Below are 16,745 nucleotides of genomic sequence, written 5' to 3'. Positions count from 1 at the left end.
GTTACTGTCCCCCAAAATGTCCGATGGCTTGGACTTAATGTTTTATATGGTGGTTTAACAGAACACTGATTGGTCAGACTTGCAGGTATTTCATAGACAGATAGTCAATACCAAACATTTTACATGAAAATTGATGAGTTCATTGAGGAAGTGCATTCATGCCTTGGAGCTGTTATACCCTCATGGATAGCCACATGTAATTATGCACCTGTTCTGGCTGCTAGAGAGGTTACAAACTCATTACCACTGGTTTATATTCTTCCCCCTGAAAGGATGGGTATAAAAGCCTCCTCTGGGCAAGCCCACTACTCTCATACCTAATGGCCCTCCTCAGGACCTCCTACGACAAGTGCTCGTTACAATGAATGTAGCCTTTCAACACACCCGCTTCCATACTAAACCTCTTTCCTTGCCCTGGACAAAAGTATGTCTGCTAATCCACGGTCTTGTGACTGACCGGTGCGTTTTTCAGGGCACACTGTATGTCTGTACTGCCCCAAATGACAGCGCAGGGCACAACCTGGAGGCATGTATCAGGGCACCGGCCTCTCACACGCCCTTCGGTCATGCAGAAGGGCCAGTGACCACAGCTCGCATATCCTCTCAGTTTCGTGTCCACGTTGATAGTCACTTGAGAAGTGCATTATTTGTTTGTGTAAGAGATGGTTTGTGTATTACTAAATATAACTGTTTTGGAAAAGACAGCAGTTGAGAATTTTGGTCAACAGAAATGTATAAGTATGATTTAGCTGAAATTTGCCATGAAATATTTTTCTATGTTACTTCCTGTTTGTCTGTTTGAATAGAAGCATTCTGCCCATGTTGCATGGCCGTGTGTAGTGCTGCTGTACCACCTGAACCCTGCTGAACTCACATGCTGACTGGGATGAGCGGAGTCTATGATGGGGTCTGTGATGGGTTGCGCTGGTTGTGTTTCTGCGCACGACTGGATTCTCGCTGCAGTGATGAACTTTAAATCAAAGTCATTGCACACAATGGTTATTTACCCTAACCACGGAGACTTGCACAAATGTGACTGTGTTACTGCATATGGCACAAGGAAGCCCAGTAATAACAGATGTAGTGTCAGATATATGTGGTCACTCTGCTTTCACTCTCCCATGACCCCTGTGTTATTACTAATGCCTAATAAGGTCCAGCGTAAGGTCCAAGGTCCAACCAAAGTCATGCTGCACCGTGTGGTGTGCACTGTAATTCAGCACTCTCCTCTGGTCTGCTACTGTCAAAGGAAACATTTTTTTTAGCAGCCATTGGATGAGGATAGTCTTCATAATAAATAAGAGACCTGCTGCCATATACTCCCACTATTAGAGGAGAGAGAGAGAGGAGCTTGCTTGTCTTGGACTCAGAGCTCAGAGCTCAGAGGTATCAGAGCTCTGGGTTCATCCAGCTTCATCACCATTAATCTGAGTTCACCATGCCCTCGCTGGAGAGTTCATCCCCATATCCCACAGATTGTTTGGGAAGTTTTCATATAATTTCCACTCAATTCCTCCTCATCCCACAATGGAAAAAAAGGTTTGTTTTTGTGTCTCACAGAAATTACATGGAGATGGGAAGGAGGGGGGCATTAATTCACTGAAGTCCAGTTTCCCATTGTGCCTTTGACTTATTGAAGCAGCACTGATTGCTCTAAACTATTTAACAATTTGTACAGCGTTAAATGTTTTTGGAATGTTATATATGTTTTTCTCTGGCTGTGTTTTGCAGATAAAACATTAAGGGTCTAAAAGTGGATAGGCAAGGCAGGCGGCTCTGCTGGCCTTATTTGGTGATTTGGATTTCATTCTCTGAGAAATGTCTTAGTCTAGGCAGGCTCTCCTCTCAGCTGACAACTGAGTTGCTTTGAAAAAGAAATGAAACACAGAAAACGAAAACAAGCAAAGAAAAGAAGTGACAGTGTTCCGCCAAAGGCGATGAAAGACACATTCTTCAGCTTCCGTGTGTATAGGAGTGGATGTGGATACTAGGATAAACAGGAAACAATGACAAAGATATTTTTCTGTCAAATGGGAAACTATGTAAGATAGAGTCAAGCAAACCAAGCAATGTATACCTTCAAATGAAAGCTAAGCTCTGAAATATCCAATCACAATTTAACTAAGAATTGTTTATGATAATGAACAAATACCTTTATAAGGCAAGATTGTTGACATGGTTTCTAATGGGGGTAAAAATCCTGCTTGAGATGATTGGTGTTGGTGGGTGAAATCATTGTTTGATGCCAGAGAAACCAGTAGTGATAAGGTTCCAGGATATCACAGAGTGCTGAAGTGGGTTTCATTATTTCGACACTCAACATGAGCAAGGGAGAGATCCTGAATGAGAGATGCACAGAGAGAGAGAGAGAGAGAGAGAGAGAGAGAGAGAGAGAGGGCAATGGTCAGTGTTGAGATCTCAGTTTTGTGAATACTATAAAAAGCCACATACTGTACCCACAAGAATAGCTACACATTATTAAAATGCAAAACAATCCACCATATTTTCTGTGTGTACACTGCTATTTGGGGTCACTTAGAACTGTCCATTCCACTCCAAGATTACTCCAAGAATACCAGCTGACTGCTTCGTCCCTACATGGTTCTTGCAAAGTTTGAAGCTGGCCTTTGGGTTATTGTCCTTTTTTTGGAGGAAACTGGCTCCAATCAATCACTTTCCACAGGGTGTGGCATGGTATTGCAAACAAGATGATAACCTTCTTTCCTCAAAATTCAATTTATTCAGTACCCACATCCTGCTTCCCACTTGACCGCCACCAAAGCACCTCCCCCCACCATGATAGACAGATGTGTCAAATACTCCTCCAGAATTTGGTCTGCTTCTCACAAATGTTCTTCTTTTCAGTCTTTCCAGTCTTTCCTCTGGTGACTCTCTGTGTTCTTTATCTATTGACCAATAGGAGATATGGCTTTTCCTGTACACTTCTGTCTAGAAGTCCAGCATCCTGAAGTCACCTCTTGTGTTGATGTTGACACTGGTCTTCTGCAAGTGTAGGACCTGTGTGGCATCTGTTTCCCAAACTAGGCACTCTAATGGATTTGTCCTCTTGCACAGTGTGTGTGCTGGGACCACCCACCCACTCCTCTCTCTCTGTTCCCATTCCTCACATGGATAATGGACCTCTGGATGCTTATGTAGACATTGTGTTATATTGTATAAATTAGCCATTTCCTGCTCAGATGGATATTTACAACATTAACAGCATTACACAGTATCTACACAGTATTTCTGGTTGATTTGATGTTATTTAAATGGACAAGAAGCATTTGTTTTCCCCTTAAGTGGTTCCAGACTTTTAAATGGCAGTTTACATGTAAAAGTCATCCATCATGCAGAGCAGGTAGATTGATTGGCACTGTGTAAGGGAGGAGAACAGGGCTCTGATTGGAAGATGAGGGATAAGCTGGCAGCTTAGGCTGGATGCAGTGGTGACAGTGGCACTGTCATTCAGTTCAGGGGGAGGCCTGAGCAGCCAAACATGATCCACCATTAAGCAGATGTTTGAGAATGCTTATATCTGTAATAGTACACCAGAATTGCAAACATATGCAGTCACTCATACAAAGACACACACTAGAATGAACCCCCTACCCCTCCCAAATACAGTCCTCTTTTCCCGCAGCTCCCAGCACCCCTCCCCCCTCCCCTCCACAGCCCCCCTCCTGAAGTGGGGAAGTGCAACTCGGAATGCGGCCTGGGGTTTCTGGCAGGATTTCGAGAGAGAGAGAGAGAGTGAGAGTGAAAGAGAGAGAAGGAATGTAAGTAACGGAATTTGCAAGTGCTCGGCTCGTCTGAAAGGCAACAAGAGGGAGAAAAGAAAAGCTTAGAAAAAGAGATAGCAAATCCAAACACGCACTTCATGTAGACTGCATACTGATTTCCAGTCGGACACTTTTCTCTTCCGTAAGATGTCCTTTTACTGGGCCGGCTTTGAATGTAGCACTCTATTTACCGGGCCCCAGCCATTGGAGAAGCTGTCCCAGTGACCTACGACTTTCAGGGCCGAGGGTTAAAGAAAGGTTAAGAGAATTAGTCTCTTTGTCCAGGGTCTTATTAATACCTTCATTGTCGGGGGCTTGGCAGCACATCTGTACTTAAAAGATTCCTTTTGCAGGCCCCCTGGCCACCAGAGTTAAGCAAATCTCACAGCGCCCTTTCTCAGGGCCACAACGGCCTGCCTCAAAGAGGAAATGTAAAACGCCACCATGCCTGCTTTCCGGATTATTCAAAATATGTCACTTTCTGAATGGCAGTATATTAAGTGAGAAAGTTCAGCATCTATTCAGGTGCAAAACCTGTGAAGTCGTAGTCTTAACCACAGGAAATGTCAAAGTGCAACAGGAGTGCAGCTGGGTGTGTGTGACAACAAGTGTCTAGAAATTCAGAAGGCCTCTCCTTTTTCTTTTTTGTGTTTCTTTGAAAAACAACATCGCTGTAGTGTTGTTTACATTCTCTTAACACCCACTAATTGCCTGTTTGCAGTTTGAGGCCAACACAGTGCTACATACTATGGGCCTGCAGTGATGCATGTTAAGGGAGTTTGGCTAAAATTATCTTTTTTTTACAGAGGTTGAGACTGAAGCTGAAGCTGTCATCAGTTCTTTTCTATCTGTTCTGGTTTTGTGTGCATGTATTTTACCGTCAGGAAATGTTGTCATCGTGACAACATTTTAATATGATTCCGTATTTTCATCAAGAGGTAGAATTCCTAAATACCCCACGTCTATCCCATCTGTATGGCTTTGATGAGGAGCCAGCACAATGTTTCCAGGGGAACGCTTTTACCGTCGCACCATGTGCTAACTGTCAGCAGGCCCTTGAGATAAGGCTGGCAGGATGATCCGTAGGGATGGATTATGAGGGGTGACACATTTCTGGACACACCTCCTGAGCCCCAGTTTTGGCACACCAGTGAATAATGTATCTACACCTAATGACTTCACTGAGGCATGGCAGTCAGGGAGTTGGAGGTGCCTCTGACGGGCCTGAAGGGCTTTGAATGAGAACCTCCACAGCCTCATTCTGTGCTGTACACACATTCATTGGCGTGTGTGTGTGTGGGTGTGTGTGTGTGTTTGTGTGGTCAATTCTCCAGGTCGAGGAGGGAGGGAAAGCAGACCAGTTGGAGCATCCCCTGCAGGCGGGCGACCAGGTGGTCATCATCAACGATGTGGAGCTAAGCGGCTTCAGACAGGAGGCCATCTCTCTGGTCAAAGGCTCCTACAAGACCCTCTGGCTGACCGTCCGCAGGTGAGGCGCAAGCAGATCAGGTTCATCTATGTACGCTTGTGGCTAGTGTGTTTTTGATCTCTTGTTCTACTCTGTCTATCTTACCTTAAGACGTGTGTTTTCCAAAAGCTCTGTTTGCTATTTAGACTCATGAGATGAAAGGGCTCCAGAGCCGTTGGCTCCTGCACTCCTCAATCATCATTGTGCTGATAGGGCTTCATGTTGACCTGCTCACCGAGTCTGCCATGGCCTCACTTTGTCATCACAGAATTGCACGCCCTGGCCTAGAGCTTCGAAGCTTGTGGCTGAAACAATTGTACAGACTCTCAAGTGTGCACTCTCAAACACACACACACACACACACACACACACACACACACACACACACACACACACACACACTCACTCACTCTGATAAGTCCATGGGGCTTGGTGTCGGAGGTACCTGAGTGGAGGTTGGCTCAGCCAGATGAAGCCTCAGCCTCTTTGTTATCGGCACAAGGGCTACTGTGTGTACGTGTTCAACGCCCTGGGGAGAGTAAAAATAGGGGAGAGCGTGTGCTCACATGTACACACACACACACACACACACACACACACACACACACACACACACACACACACACACACACACACAGAAAAAACACTCACGCATACACAAATCGAGGCAAACAAACTCAAACATTCAGCCACACACAAATGACTGGCCTTCTTTTGATACGTTGCAAAGACAACAAAGATTAGATACTGCTGATGGCGACAGGTATACACAAATCCGGCGAGCGTTCTGTGGAGGCTGCCATCTTGTGGCGACGCCATTACTGAGCTGTTACTGGTATGTAAACAAACCTCCGTGATAACGCACCCTCAATGACAGCTACAGCCAGGCATTATGGCTTGTTGGGTTGATGATGTTAGACAGTGGCCTCCAGTCACAAATGAAGGTACAAGCGATCTTACAGATTATTTATGAAAATAGCTTAGAGTAGAGAATGAGGAAATAAAGATATAATTGGGACTAGGTTGATATTATAGCTACTTAACTACTGTAGCTAGCTAACGTTAGCAATAACTATGCTAGCTAGGCTAGCTAACGAGGAAACTATACAAATATCTGTCCATTTGGCAACAATAAATAAATGAATGGATATCAAATAAACAAATTCATGTTTTTCATTTGTGACCATTGTTTATCTAATTTTAACATTTCAAAAGGAAAAGGCAAGTACAGCTAACTGCTATCTGCAAACCGTATGGTAACGTTAGGCTACCAGACAGGGGCAGTCGGGGTATTTTGTGTATCTCACATTTTTTTTCTTCCAACTGGTAATTTTATTGCTGCTAGTGGAGCAATTGAAAACGGAACATGTTTTCCCACTCGACATTATAAAAGAAGTAGTGAGACAGTCGTAAATCGCTGGCTGTTATCCCAGTGGACGAACGAATCAATAGGAGGCACTGGCTAACGCTACCCAGCAACAGCTCAGTAATGGCAAAACAACCCAGCAACAGCTCAGTAATACTACCCAGCAACAGCTCAGTAATGGCACAACGCTACCCAGCAACAGCTCAGTAATGGCACAACGCTACCCAGCAACAGCTCAGTAATGGCGCCCGCTTACTTCCAGTAGTTCCGCCGGATTTGTGTATAGAAGGCCGTGCACCCGGCACTTATCAGCACTGTCCTCTAGAGGACAAACGCTGTGAGATTCCACTGGGACAGTCCATGCAGAGCACCAAAAAAAAGTAGCCAGACAGTCAATACTGGACTTCCCGCTTGGCAGAGAAGCTGCATGTTTTTATGTATGAGAGTTATCATAAGGGGTATCAGGTGGCAAACTCAGTCACCGCTCCCGAGCCCCCTCACTGAAAGAGGGGGACTGTGATGCTCCCGCACAGTGTGGCCCAGGCTGGGCCACTCACAAAGGGCCTGGGGCATAGAGGCCAGCCAGTGTGCACACAGCCAGGGCCTTTTCTTAGTCCCCATTAAGGAGCCATAATGGCCACCATTGTCTCACACCTGGCTTTGTTCAGGCCCCAGTGCCTGGTGTCAGATTCTCCGGGATAACTCGGGCTGGATTTGGGGTGAACGCTGCCGGATGGGGGAAGGGAGAGCCGGGGGGTGGCGGGGAGTGGTCACTTCTCAGGTGTAATGGGGGGGGGGGGAGTGGTCACTTCTCAGGTGTAATGGGGGGGGGATATGCTTCTTTCAGTTGTGGCTGTTCTGAGAAAGTAGGAGAGAGAGACGGGAGGGTTCAATGGAAAGCCAGACAAATCTCATGTTCTCAGACATGGCTCGGGTTTTGTGGTAGAGGGTCAGTAGCCTGTTGGGGTGACCGTTGGGGGTAAGAGCCGGTCACTTGAGGAGGCTCAGAAAACAAGCAGGAAGCACAAGCCATCAGCGACCAGCAGGAACCGGACTCTTATTTGCATCCTGGTCCAGAGTCCAGTCACACGCAGCCAGAGTTGAGGCGAGCCATTTCCCCCTTCCAGAGTCCAGATTTCCTTCACCTCCACAAGGCTGGGTAAAATGGACACTGGTCCTGCACCGGGAGGAGGAAGTTGTTGACTGTGTGAAGCCCTTGATCAAACAGGCTTTCCCCCTGGATGACTCGTTCATCCCGAGCCATTAAAGAGCGGAGAGATAGTACCAGCCTGGGCAAACAATCAGCGAAAGGCCAACAGCCGTTTCTGCATGCAGGTGTGACATCACTGACGGAATAGTGTGAGTGGAGGAGTTACGCAAGCGAGAGGACTTGGGACTCGGCTCCTTGGGAAGCGGGAGACGGCAGCGAGATGTCATGAGGTCTGCTGGGAAAAAGCCGTAATCTGGAACACGACTGCGCTCATGCAGCCATAAACTCTGTCTTCTGTGTTTCTGTCTGTGCTGACAGAGTTTTATACCAGTTCATGATAACAGTGTTAGGAATCTGTGCGGAGAACTGGCTCTGACTCAAACAATTGTGCCGACATGGACACTGCTGTCAGTTGAGGCCAGTACCCCTTGGAGACGACCAGTCCACACCATGGACGGACCGTAGGAAAGAACTTTACGACTAAAGATTTTGTTTGCAAAGTTGAGCTCTTTTCTAAATGCCCCCCGTCTCTCTGAATGAGAACTATTGAGAAGTGGGTTCAGCTACTGTGAAAGAGAGAGACAGCAGCGGATCGTCTGAGTCTGAGCCCTTATGGAAGAAAAGGAAGACAACATGAGTGAATCAGACAGGTATGTGACCTCTCCTGCTGCCTCTGCTCATGAATGGGGCTGCCAAAATTAAAATTGGAAGTTGAAGCTAAGGCCCCCATGCTCTGAAAAGGGCTGAACATTTAAGAATAGGGAGCGTTGCTTACCCCTGGTTATTAAAGTTTTGCTGTCTCTTACTGGTCACTGACTAAGAAGGAGCTGATTTCACCGTTGGCAAATAGTGGAGACCAAGACATTTGTAATCAATTTAAAAGATAATCTGCCAGGATTCCTAGTCTAATTCTTCTGTCTGTTCTCCTGGATTTCATGAAGACGTCATACCCGTTGAAGCATTAGCTAGAACCAAAGCATGATGTTTCTCTTACTGGTGTTAATGTAACACACCACTAAGGACCGAGACAAGTGACTAGCCAGGTTATGGTTAGCCTCCCTGGTTTTTGTTGCCAAGAATGGACTGAACTGACCAGTGAGGGCAGCCCTTCACCCCTAACCCTGCTCCCCACCAGGAGATGACAAGGCGTAGAGAAGGACCTGCAACAATATGACAATGAGGAATGCAGTAAATATTTAACAACGTCCTGTGAGACGCTGTGTTCTTGCCAAGTTTCTCTGCCTAGCACCTGCTATCTCTGTCTCTCTCTTTCTTTCTCTCTCGCCTTACCTTTCTCTCTCTCTCTTCTCTCTCTCTCTATAGCTCTCTCTCTCTCCTTTCCCCTTCTTTCCCTTTCTCTCTTTCTCTGTCACTGCCCCCTCCTTGCTGCCTCAACCCCCCTGCTGTTAACTAACCCCAGTGTAACATGACTTGACAGATCGTGCTGCAGTGGAAACCTAAGGCAGCGTTTGTGTTCACTTAGTGTCGGATGTTAATAAGTAACCTGCATGTGCAAAGACTGAAGCAAGGCGCTGGAGGCAGCTGAATGCGCCACTTTGTGGAGGGAGCCCACTGTTCAGCGTCTGACAGCGACTAATGACATTTGAAGTGACTGCATGTCACGCTCGCTATGCGCTCGTTCACATTGTAAATAATGACTTCATGTGCCCGAGTGTGTTTAAAAATGAAACGCCTTGGCCTGTTAAGCTTTCATGAGATGCTGCGCTAGGGGATATCCAACTGTGCACCTGCCTGGAGTCGCAAAGACTGGTGAGCAGATGTCCCACGGAATCCACCTTTCCTGTCACCTCTAAAACAATCAGGCATGACCCATGTCATTGACATTAAGTAGAAAAGGTAGCAAACAAGTGAAACAACATTAAGTGAAAGTACCATTTCATTCGTCAGATTAGACTACATATTACTACATATTACATATTACTACATATTACATATTACTACATATTACATATTACTACATATTACATATTACTACATATTACATAACACATTTTATTCGTCAGATTAGACTACATATTACATAACACATTTTATTCGTCAGATTAGACTACATATTACATAACACATTTCATTCGTCAGATTAGACTACATATTACATATTACTACATATTACATATTACTACATATTACATATTACTACATATTACATATTACTACATATTACTACATATTACATAACACATTTTATTTTCAGCTAAATTTTCCTTATGTGTTCTGCTAGTTGTCCATGCAGTAAGTGCTCAAAAAACTTGCAGAGAGACTTAGCTCTCTAAATGTTAAACAAAGTGGCTTGAACCAAGCAAGCTGTACATTATTACAGCCAATTACAAGATATGTCTCACAGGACATGTGTGGCACTGCATCCTTTAACAAGATATGTCTCATAGGACATGTGTGGCACTGTACTTTTAACAAGATATGTCTCATGGGACATGATATGGCACTGCACCTTTAACAAGATATGTCTCACAGGACATGTGTGGCACTGCACCTTTAACAAGATATGTCTCATATTTAACAAGATATGTCTCACAGGACATGTGTGGCACTGTACCTTTAACAAGATATGTCTCATAGGACATGTGTGGCACTGCACCTTTAACAAGATATGTCTCACAGGACATGTGTGGCACTGCACCTTTAACTAGATATATCTCACAGGACATGTGTGGCCAACAGAGCCTAAACATGGTGATACTCTGAGTCAAGATAACAAGCTGACGCCAACACAGCATATGCATTTGCCATTGAGTGAGCTCACTCTTAATGATGAGTTGTTATGGCACATTGATGTGAAGATTATGTCACACAGCAGCATAATCAAACATTTAATTACACATGAATAAATCATCACAAAATGTCACTCCCTCATGTCATCCGAGCACTCTCTCTCTCTCTCCAGTCCACTCTATGACGGAGGCCACTGTCCCTGGCTCCTCGTTGGGGCAGAAGTAACATTCCTCAATGGTCACTCTGTTTGTTTTGTGCAGACAGCCTTTCATATAGCCACAGGCTTTTCCCCCTTTACAGGGCCTTGATGATAGACACCCAAACGTGAGCATTACGCAACATCCTAGTCCGGAGGAGAGAGTGATGAGAACACACAGAGAGAAAGGAAGAGAGAGAGAGAGAGAGAGAGAGTGAAAGAGAGAGAGAGAGAGAATGATGAGATGGAGGGAGAGAGAGGGGGACCAACCCTTGTAGAGAGAGAAAGGCCCCCATAGCTCTAATTGAGAAGAGCAAGAAGCGGGCCTGGGGGCTTGACATGGTGTTTGCTAGGGGTCGGAGGAGACACCAGGGCTGAGCCGTGCAGTGGGCTTGTTCCTCTCCATCACCTGTCTCTACACCTGTGTGTTCCTCCATCACCTGTCTTTACACCTGTGTCTTTAACCACAGGGGGGATTTGGAGAGGGAGATGCATGGTTGACTTGGCTTACTTGCAGTAAATCCGCATGAAATTATGTGAATTGCTATTCCTGTCGACGTGGCCCAGACAAGTCCATACTGCGAAGACTTTACTTTGATCACTCAGCTTCTGTTTGATATTTACATTTGATTGATTTGTAAGATATTTGTGTACTCTTTCCTTTTCCTCCTGCTTGATTCAATCAGCATTCAGTTGCACCATTTAGTCCTGCATTAAGGCCCAATGAAATGGGCAGGTGAGGATTTCCCAGGTGATTAGCAGATAATGGAAGGGCCCAGCGTGTGAGAGAAAAGTAAGAAACTCCTTTTTCTTGCTCTTGGTTTTCACACCTTGTTAGACTTAGCACCTTACAAAGTGTTTCAGAGAGAGAGATAACCCCTCACAACAAATAACCCCTCTATGCATGACACCCTCAAACTGAGGCTGTTTGTATTCATCCTTGCGCATGACCACTCTGTAGAATCAGTGGAGAGGCTCTTTTGAGAGCAATACACATGTTTATATTTGCCGGGCTTTAGACTACATGACAATATGAGTGTTTTCTCTGGCAATGGGTGAGTGGATCTCTTAAATGTGTTGAAGGGCCTTTGCGGGGAGTTATGAGAGGGAGAGTCCGGGAGGGAGACGGCACGCTGCTCTTTTCAAACCCAGCCTGGAGACACACAAGCACTCCGAGGGCCATTGTTTCCAATGGAGATGCTGCCCTGCCAAGCAATGGCATAGAGAGCAGGAATGTTTGCAGAGGACTGAGAAAGGGTCTTCATTTTTTTATCTCCTCTCTCTCTCTCTCTCTCTTTTACATTCACTTCTCTCTCCCCCACCATCTATCTATATTTCATTCACTCCTATCTTTATACCTGTATCTCCATCCTCTGTCTCTCTCCCTGTCTCTTTCTCTCTCTCTCTCTCTGTCTCTCTCTCTCTCGCTCTCTCTTTCTCAGTGATAGGCCATGTGGTACCAGACTGGGTTGGTGTGTGGTATGAGGAAGCATGGGAGTGAAAGTGTCATTAAAGAGAGTGCCGTCTGGTTGGCCCTGAGGGCTTGACAAGTGGAACCTGCTTTGTGACATCAGCCCTCCGGGTTCCTCTCCACTCGGCCCAGCCTCTCATTGGCTGAGGGAAGGCCAGTAATTTGAACTCTCTCTCTCGACTCTCCTCGACTGAGCCGCATGTGAGAGGATAGAAGGAAAGAGACAGAGAGAGAGAGAGGGAGAGAGAGAGAGGGAGAGAGAGAGAGAGAGAGAGAATGTTGGTCACTCTCTTCACTTGTGTGCTCGCTTGTTGTCGCCGGCTCATTTGAGGTAAAGTAGCGTGCAGCTTTGTATTGTGGCATGAGTGGCTCTGTGTGTGTGTGTGTGTGTGTGTGTGTGTGTGTGTGTGTGTGTGTGTGTGTGCCTGGCGCCTGCCTGTGTGATATTGGGATCTACCTCCACAATTTGCCTTTGAAGCTGTAGACTAGGTAGGCAGGGTTGTTTTGTTGCCACTGCCATGAGACTGAACGGAGGGATATTTGTGCTGGACAGAACATGTCCAGTTGTCATCTGATCCGGCTAAGCTCTCCCTATGGAGCAGGTAAGCCAAAGCTCCGCTCACCTGGGCAATGAGTAACCATGCAGACCCATGCTTTTGTTTCTGGAGGAGCCAGAATGAGGCAGCTGTGATCCGCCTAATGGCCCTCTTGTTTTTCTATCTATTCAGTGTTCTATTTGTTCTACAATTAGGCCCCAAAGAGTCATTCGTTATGTGTGATGCTCATCGTGCTGAAAGTCTTGGTGAAAAGAATGACATGGACTTGTGTAAAATTGTGTTCACAGAGAGGTTTCGGCTGTGTGTTTCAGTTTAGTGATTATCTCTGGAGAGCTAAACCATCACGTGTTGGGGCCTTTAAATGAGGGAATGCACCTGTGCTCAGGTGGAAGTCTGCCGCAGGGAGCACAGAGCTATTCATCTTTCTGTCACCCCGTGAAAGGATCTTGTGATTTATCTGGTTTGAATTGCCAGGAGAGAAACTCGAGTCGAACTTGACTTAATGCCGGCGTCTGATGATGTAGGAGATACTTTTGGTTTCCATTGTTTTCCATATGCAAGCTCAGTTTCCCTATGCAAACAATGAGGATGTGCACGTATGTGTGTGTGTGTGTGTGTGTGTGTGTGTGTGTGTGTCTGTGTCTGTCTCTGTGTTTCACTGCGTATTTGCCAGTCAGCACTTTTTTACCTTGGCTATTAGAAAACAAGGCTTGTTCTTTTCTGTGTACGGTGGTTTGATTGTTTTCACTTTCCCCCTGAAGGTGAGCAGGGTGTGTGTGTTGTTATGAGAAGAGGCTCGCTAGTTACAGATGCCTGCTGTGGTGCACCTGTTGAGCTGCTGTGTGTTGGCGTTGGAATTCATGACTCTCACTCACCTGACCTACAGTATGCAGTCTGAGATATATGCAAATACAGACACACACACACACACACACACGCTCACACAAACAGATGCACACAATCACTCACATACACACTCACACACATCCTCCCTGCACTCCCCCAACACCCAACACCCACCCACCCTCCTTTTTTAATTACAGCATGACATGACATCACCAGGCTGGGCAGGCATTCCAGAGACTATGAGGGGTTCACAATGCTGTGGCTGTGCTTTCTACACAACACAGTGACGTGTGTGTGTGTGTGTGTGTGTGTGTGTGTGTGTGTGTGTGTGTGTGTGTGTGTGTTTGTGTGTGTGTGTGTGTGTATGTGTGTGTGTGTGTGTGTGTGTCTGTCTGTCTGTGTGTGTGTGTGTGTCTGTCTGTCTGTGTGTGTGTGTGTGTGTGTGTGTGTGTGTGTGTGTCTGTCTGTGTGTGTGTGTGTGTGTGTGTGTGTGTGTGTGTGTGTGTGTGTGTGTGTGTGTGTGTGTGTGTCTGTCTGTCTGTGTGTGTATGTGTGTGTGTTTTGTGTGTGTGGTTGTGTATCAGTAATGGGAGGGAGATTGCACATTGCTGTGTGCGCATGCCTCTTTAGCAGGTGGATGGTACGCCAGTAGAAGTAGAATCTGAAATCGCCCAGACAGACCCCATGGCTCCACCCTCTCATGTCACTCAGGGGATCAGTGCTGCTATTTATTTAGTCAAATTAGAAAGATTAGTCAACATGTGCTGCCACACCCAGCGCCGTGAGGGAGGCTGCGGAGGTAGTGCTGGCGCAGGGAGGGGGGCTACTCTCCATCTTGGCTGCAGGCTCGGTGCTTCCGTCTCATTCAGCCCTTATGTCTGCCTCCAGTCCACCCCTTCGCCACCATCCTTCTTCCCCTGTCCAAACCTCGCTCCCCTGCGCAGCTCTCTGGAGCCCTGTCCAAACCTCCCTCCCCTGCGCCAGCTCTCTGGAGCCCTGTCCAAACCTCCCTCCCCTGCGCAGCTCTCTGGAGCCCTGTCCAAACCTCGCTCCCCTGCGCCGCTCTCTGGAGCCCTGTCCAGACCTCCCTCCCCTGCGCCGGCCAGGGCTCCAGAGAGCTGCCTGGGGAGAGCTGGGCGGTCTGGCCCTCGGCCAGGGCAGCTGTGTCCTGATCCTGCTTATGGCTGCTAATGTGGCTCTTGTTGGGGGTAAGCCTATGTTCAAATCACTGGTTTAGTCTAATCTGTGCTGAATACTCAATACTGAGGGGCTGGGCCAGTTCCTGTGCTTTTCCTGCATTTGGAGTGCACAAGGAGAGGAGAGCGGACGAGGGAAGGAGACGAATCGAGGATGAATACTTGATTTGATTGCTTTGTGAGGTTTGTAGTTACATTGCATCTTTTGGCCTTTACACCATAGCTTACCATGGTGTCATACTTTTCATTGTGTATATACTGTATATACTCCTGTAAATTTGGCTTTGGTTTTCTAATTCATCCTCCTCCACCCGATTATATAGATTTTCATGATGAATACAGTCTGAAACAGGGACTGGTGTAGTGAGCTTCACCCTGATTGAAGGTCACCTTTGAGTTGACCTCCATGCCACAGCCATTTATACAAGGCCTAAAGCTCTATTTCTTCAGCCTCTACCTACATGAATCTCACCCGTAATACCCAGTCCAGGGGATGTGTCCGAGAGTGATGGAGAGAGAGAGACAGCAGGAGTGGATGAAATGGTGAGAGTGAGGAAGGAGTGGAAGAGAGGAGAAGAGGGTGGGGCTGTGCCTGAGTGATGACTCACACCTGCAGAATGGGCCTGGCTGAAGGTTAGGTGGTGCTGTTTGCTTTGATGCAGTCACACACACACCTGCCACGTTCCCATGAGCCCCTGCATCCAGGTGAGCCCTGCCATGTCCTGTTCATTCTGCCTGCATCCAGGTGAACCCTGCCATGTCCTGTTCATTCTGCTAATGCACTCTCATCATCTCATTAGTTTAATGGAGCTTATTCATCTCTAAAGCACAGGCAGGTGAATTAAATAGGATACGAATAGATGTTTAATTGAGTATTTCCACCAGTGTTTATGTCTATTAGCTTTTATTATTAATTATTATTTTCAGCACCCCCCCCCCCCCTTCTCTCTCTCTCTCCTCTGTTTGTCTTTCCTCTCTTTCTTGCTGTAATTATAGTCTCAGTGTCTGTGACCCAGGCAGGTATTCGGAAAATTACAACTCCCACCAATCATCAGGTTGAGCAGTCTTTCAACACAGATTCCAGATGCTCTTTCATTAGGCGCAGATTCTGAGGAGTTTTGAGGAGTCTGAGGACGACGCAGAGAGGCAGAGAAAGCCAGAGGCGGAGAGGCGGGGAGCGTCCTTGTTCGCTTGTCCTCTGCTGCAGGTCAGAAGCAGCTCGACTGCACATGGCCGTGGCTGGCTCATTACAATGCTGCTTCCTTGACAACCGCTCAACAACTGTTCCCACAGTGTCTCCTTGGAAAGGCTCTTCAGGCGCGCGCAGACACACACACACACACACACACACACACCCACACCCCCACACACACACACACACACACACACACACACACACACACACACACACACACACACACACATACACACACATACACACACATACACACACGCGACACGCACGCGACACACACACACACACACACACACACACACACACACACACACACACACACACACACACACACACACACACACACACACACACATAAACACACCCCAGAGAGACAGAGGGAGGGAGGGAATGAAGAAAGCAAGAGGAAGAACAGCATAGAGAAGAGAGAGAAATGGAGAGAACAGAAAAGAACAGCATAGAGAAGAGAGGGAAATGGAGAGAACAAAAAAGAACAGAATTAAGGAAGTCCATGCCGTTGTTATTTGTCCCTCAACCTTGAAGAGTAAAAATGTTTACTAACATAATCCCTCATCTTTATAGACTTGCCTTTCTCCGAGGGAGGTTTCAGTACATGCTTCACCTCCCTGGCAGCTGCTTGCATTCCTCCAACAAGTAAAGCAGGTTTATCTTTAAAGGGCCCTTTAAGTATATTTGTGGCATGCACG

The 16,745-nt window shown here is 46.6% G+C and overlaps 1 protein-coding gene across 1 annotated transcript in view; it reads left to right on the top strand.

Annotated features, from left to right (window-relative positions):
• Positions 1-16,745, top strand: part of shroom3 (shroom family member 3) — a 45,976-nt gene that overhangs the window by 1,010 nt on the left and 28,221 nt on the right. The window contains 1 exon segment of the mRNA XM_048258998.1: positions 5,117-5,271. Within this exon segment, the coding sequence (XP_048114955.1) occupies positions 5,117-5,271 (155 nt within the window).

This window comes from Alosa alosa, chromosome 12 (genome assembly GCF_017589495.1).
Source record: "Alosa alosa isolate M-15738 ecotype Scorff River chromosome 12, AALO_Geno_1.1, whole genome shotgun sequence".
Lineage (NCBI taxonomy): Eukaryota > Metazoa > Chordata > Actinopteri > Clupeiformes > Clupeidae > Alosa > Alosa alosa.
This window is presented reverse-complemented; position numbering and strand designations above follow the sequence as displayed.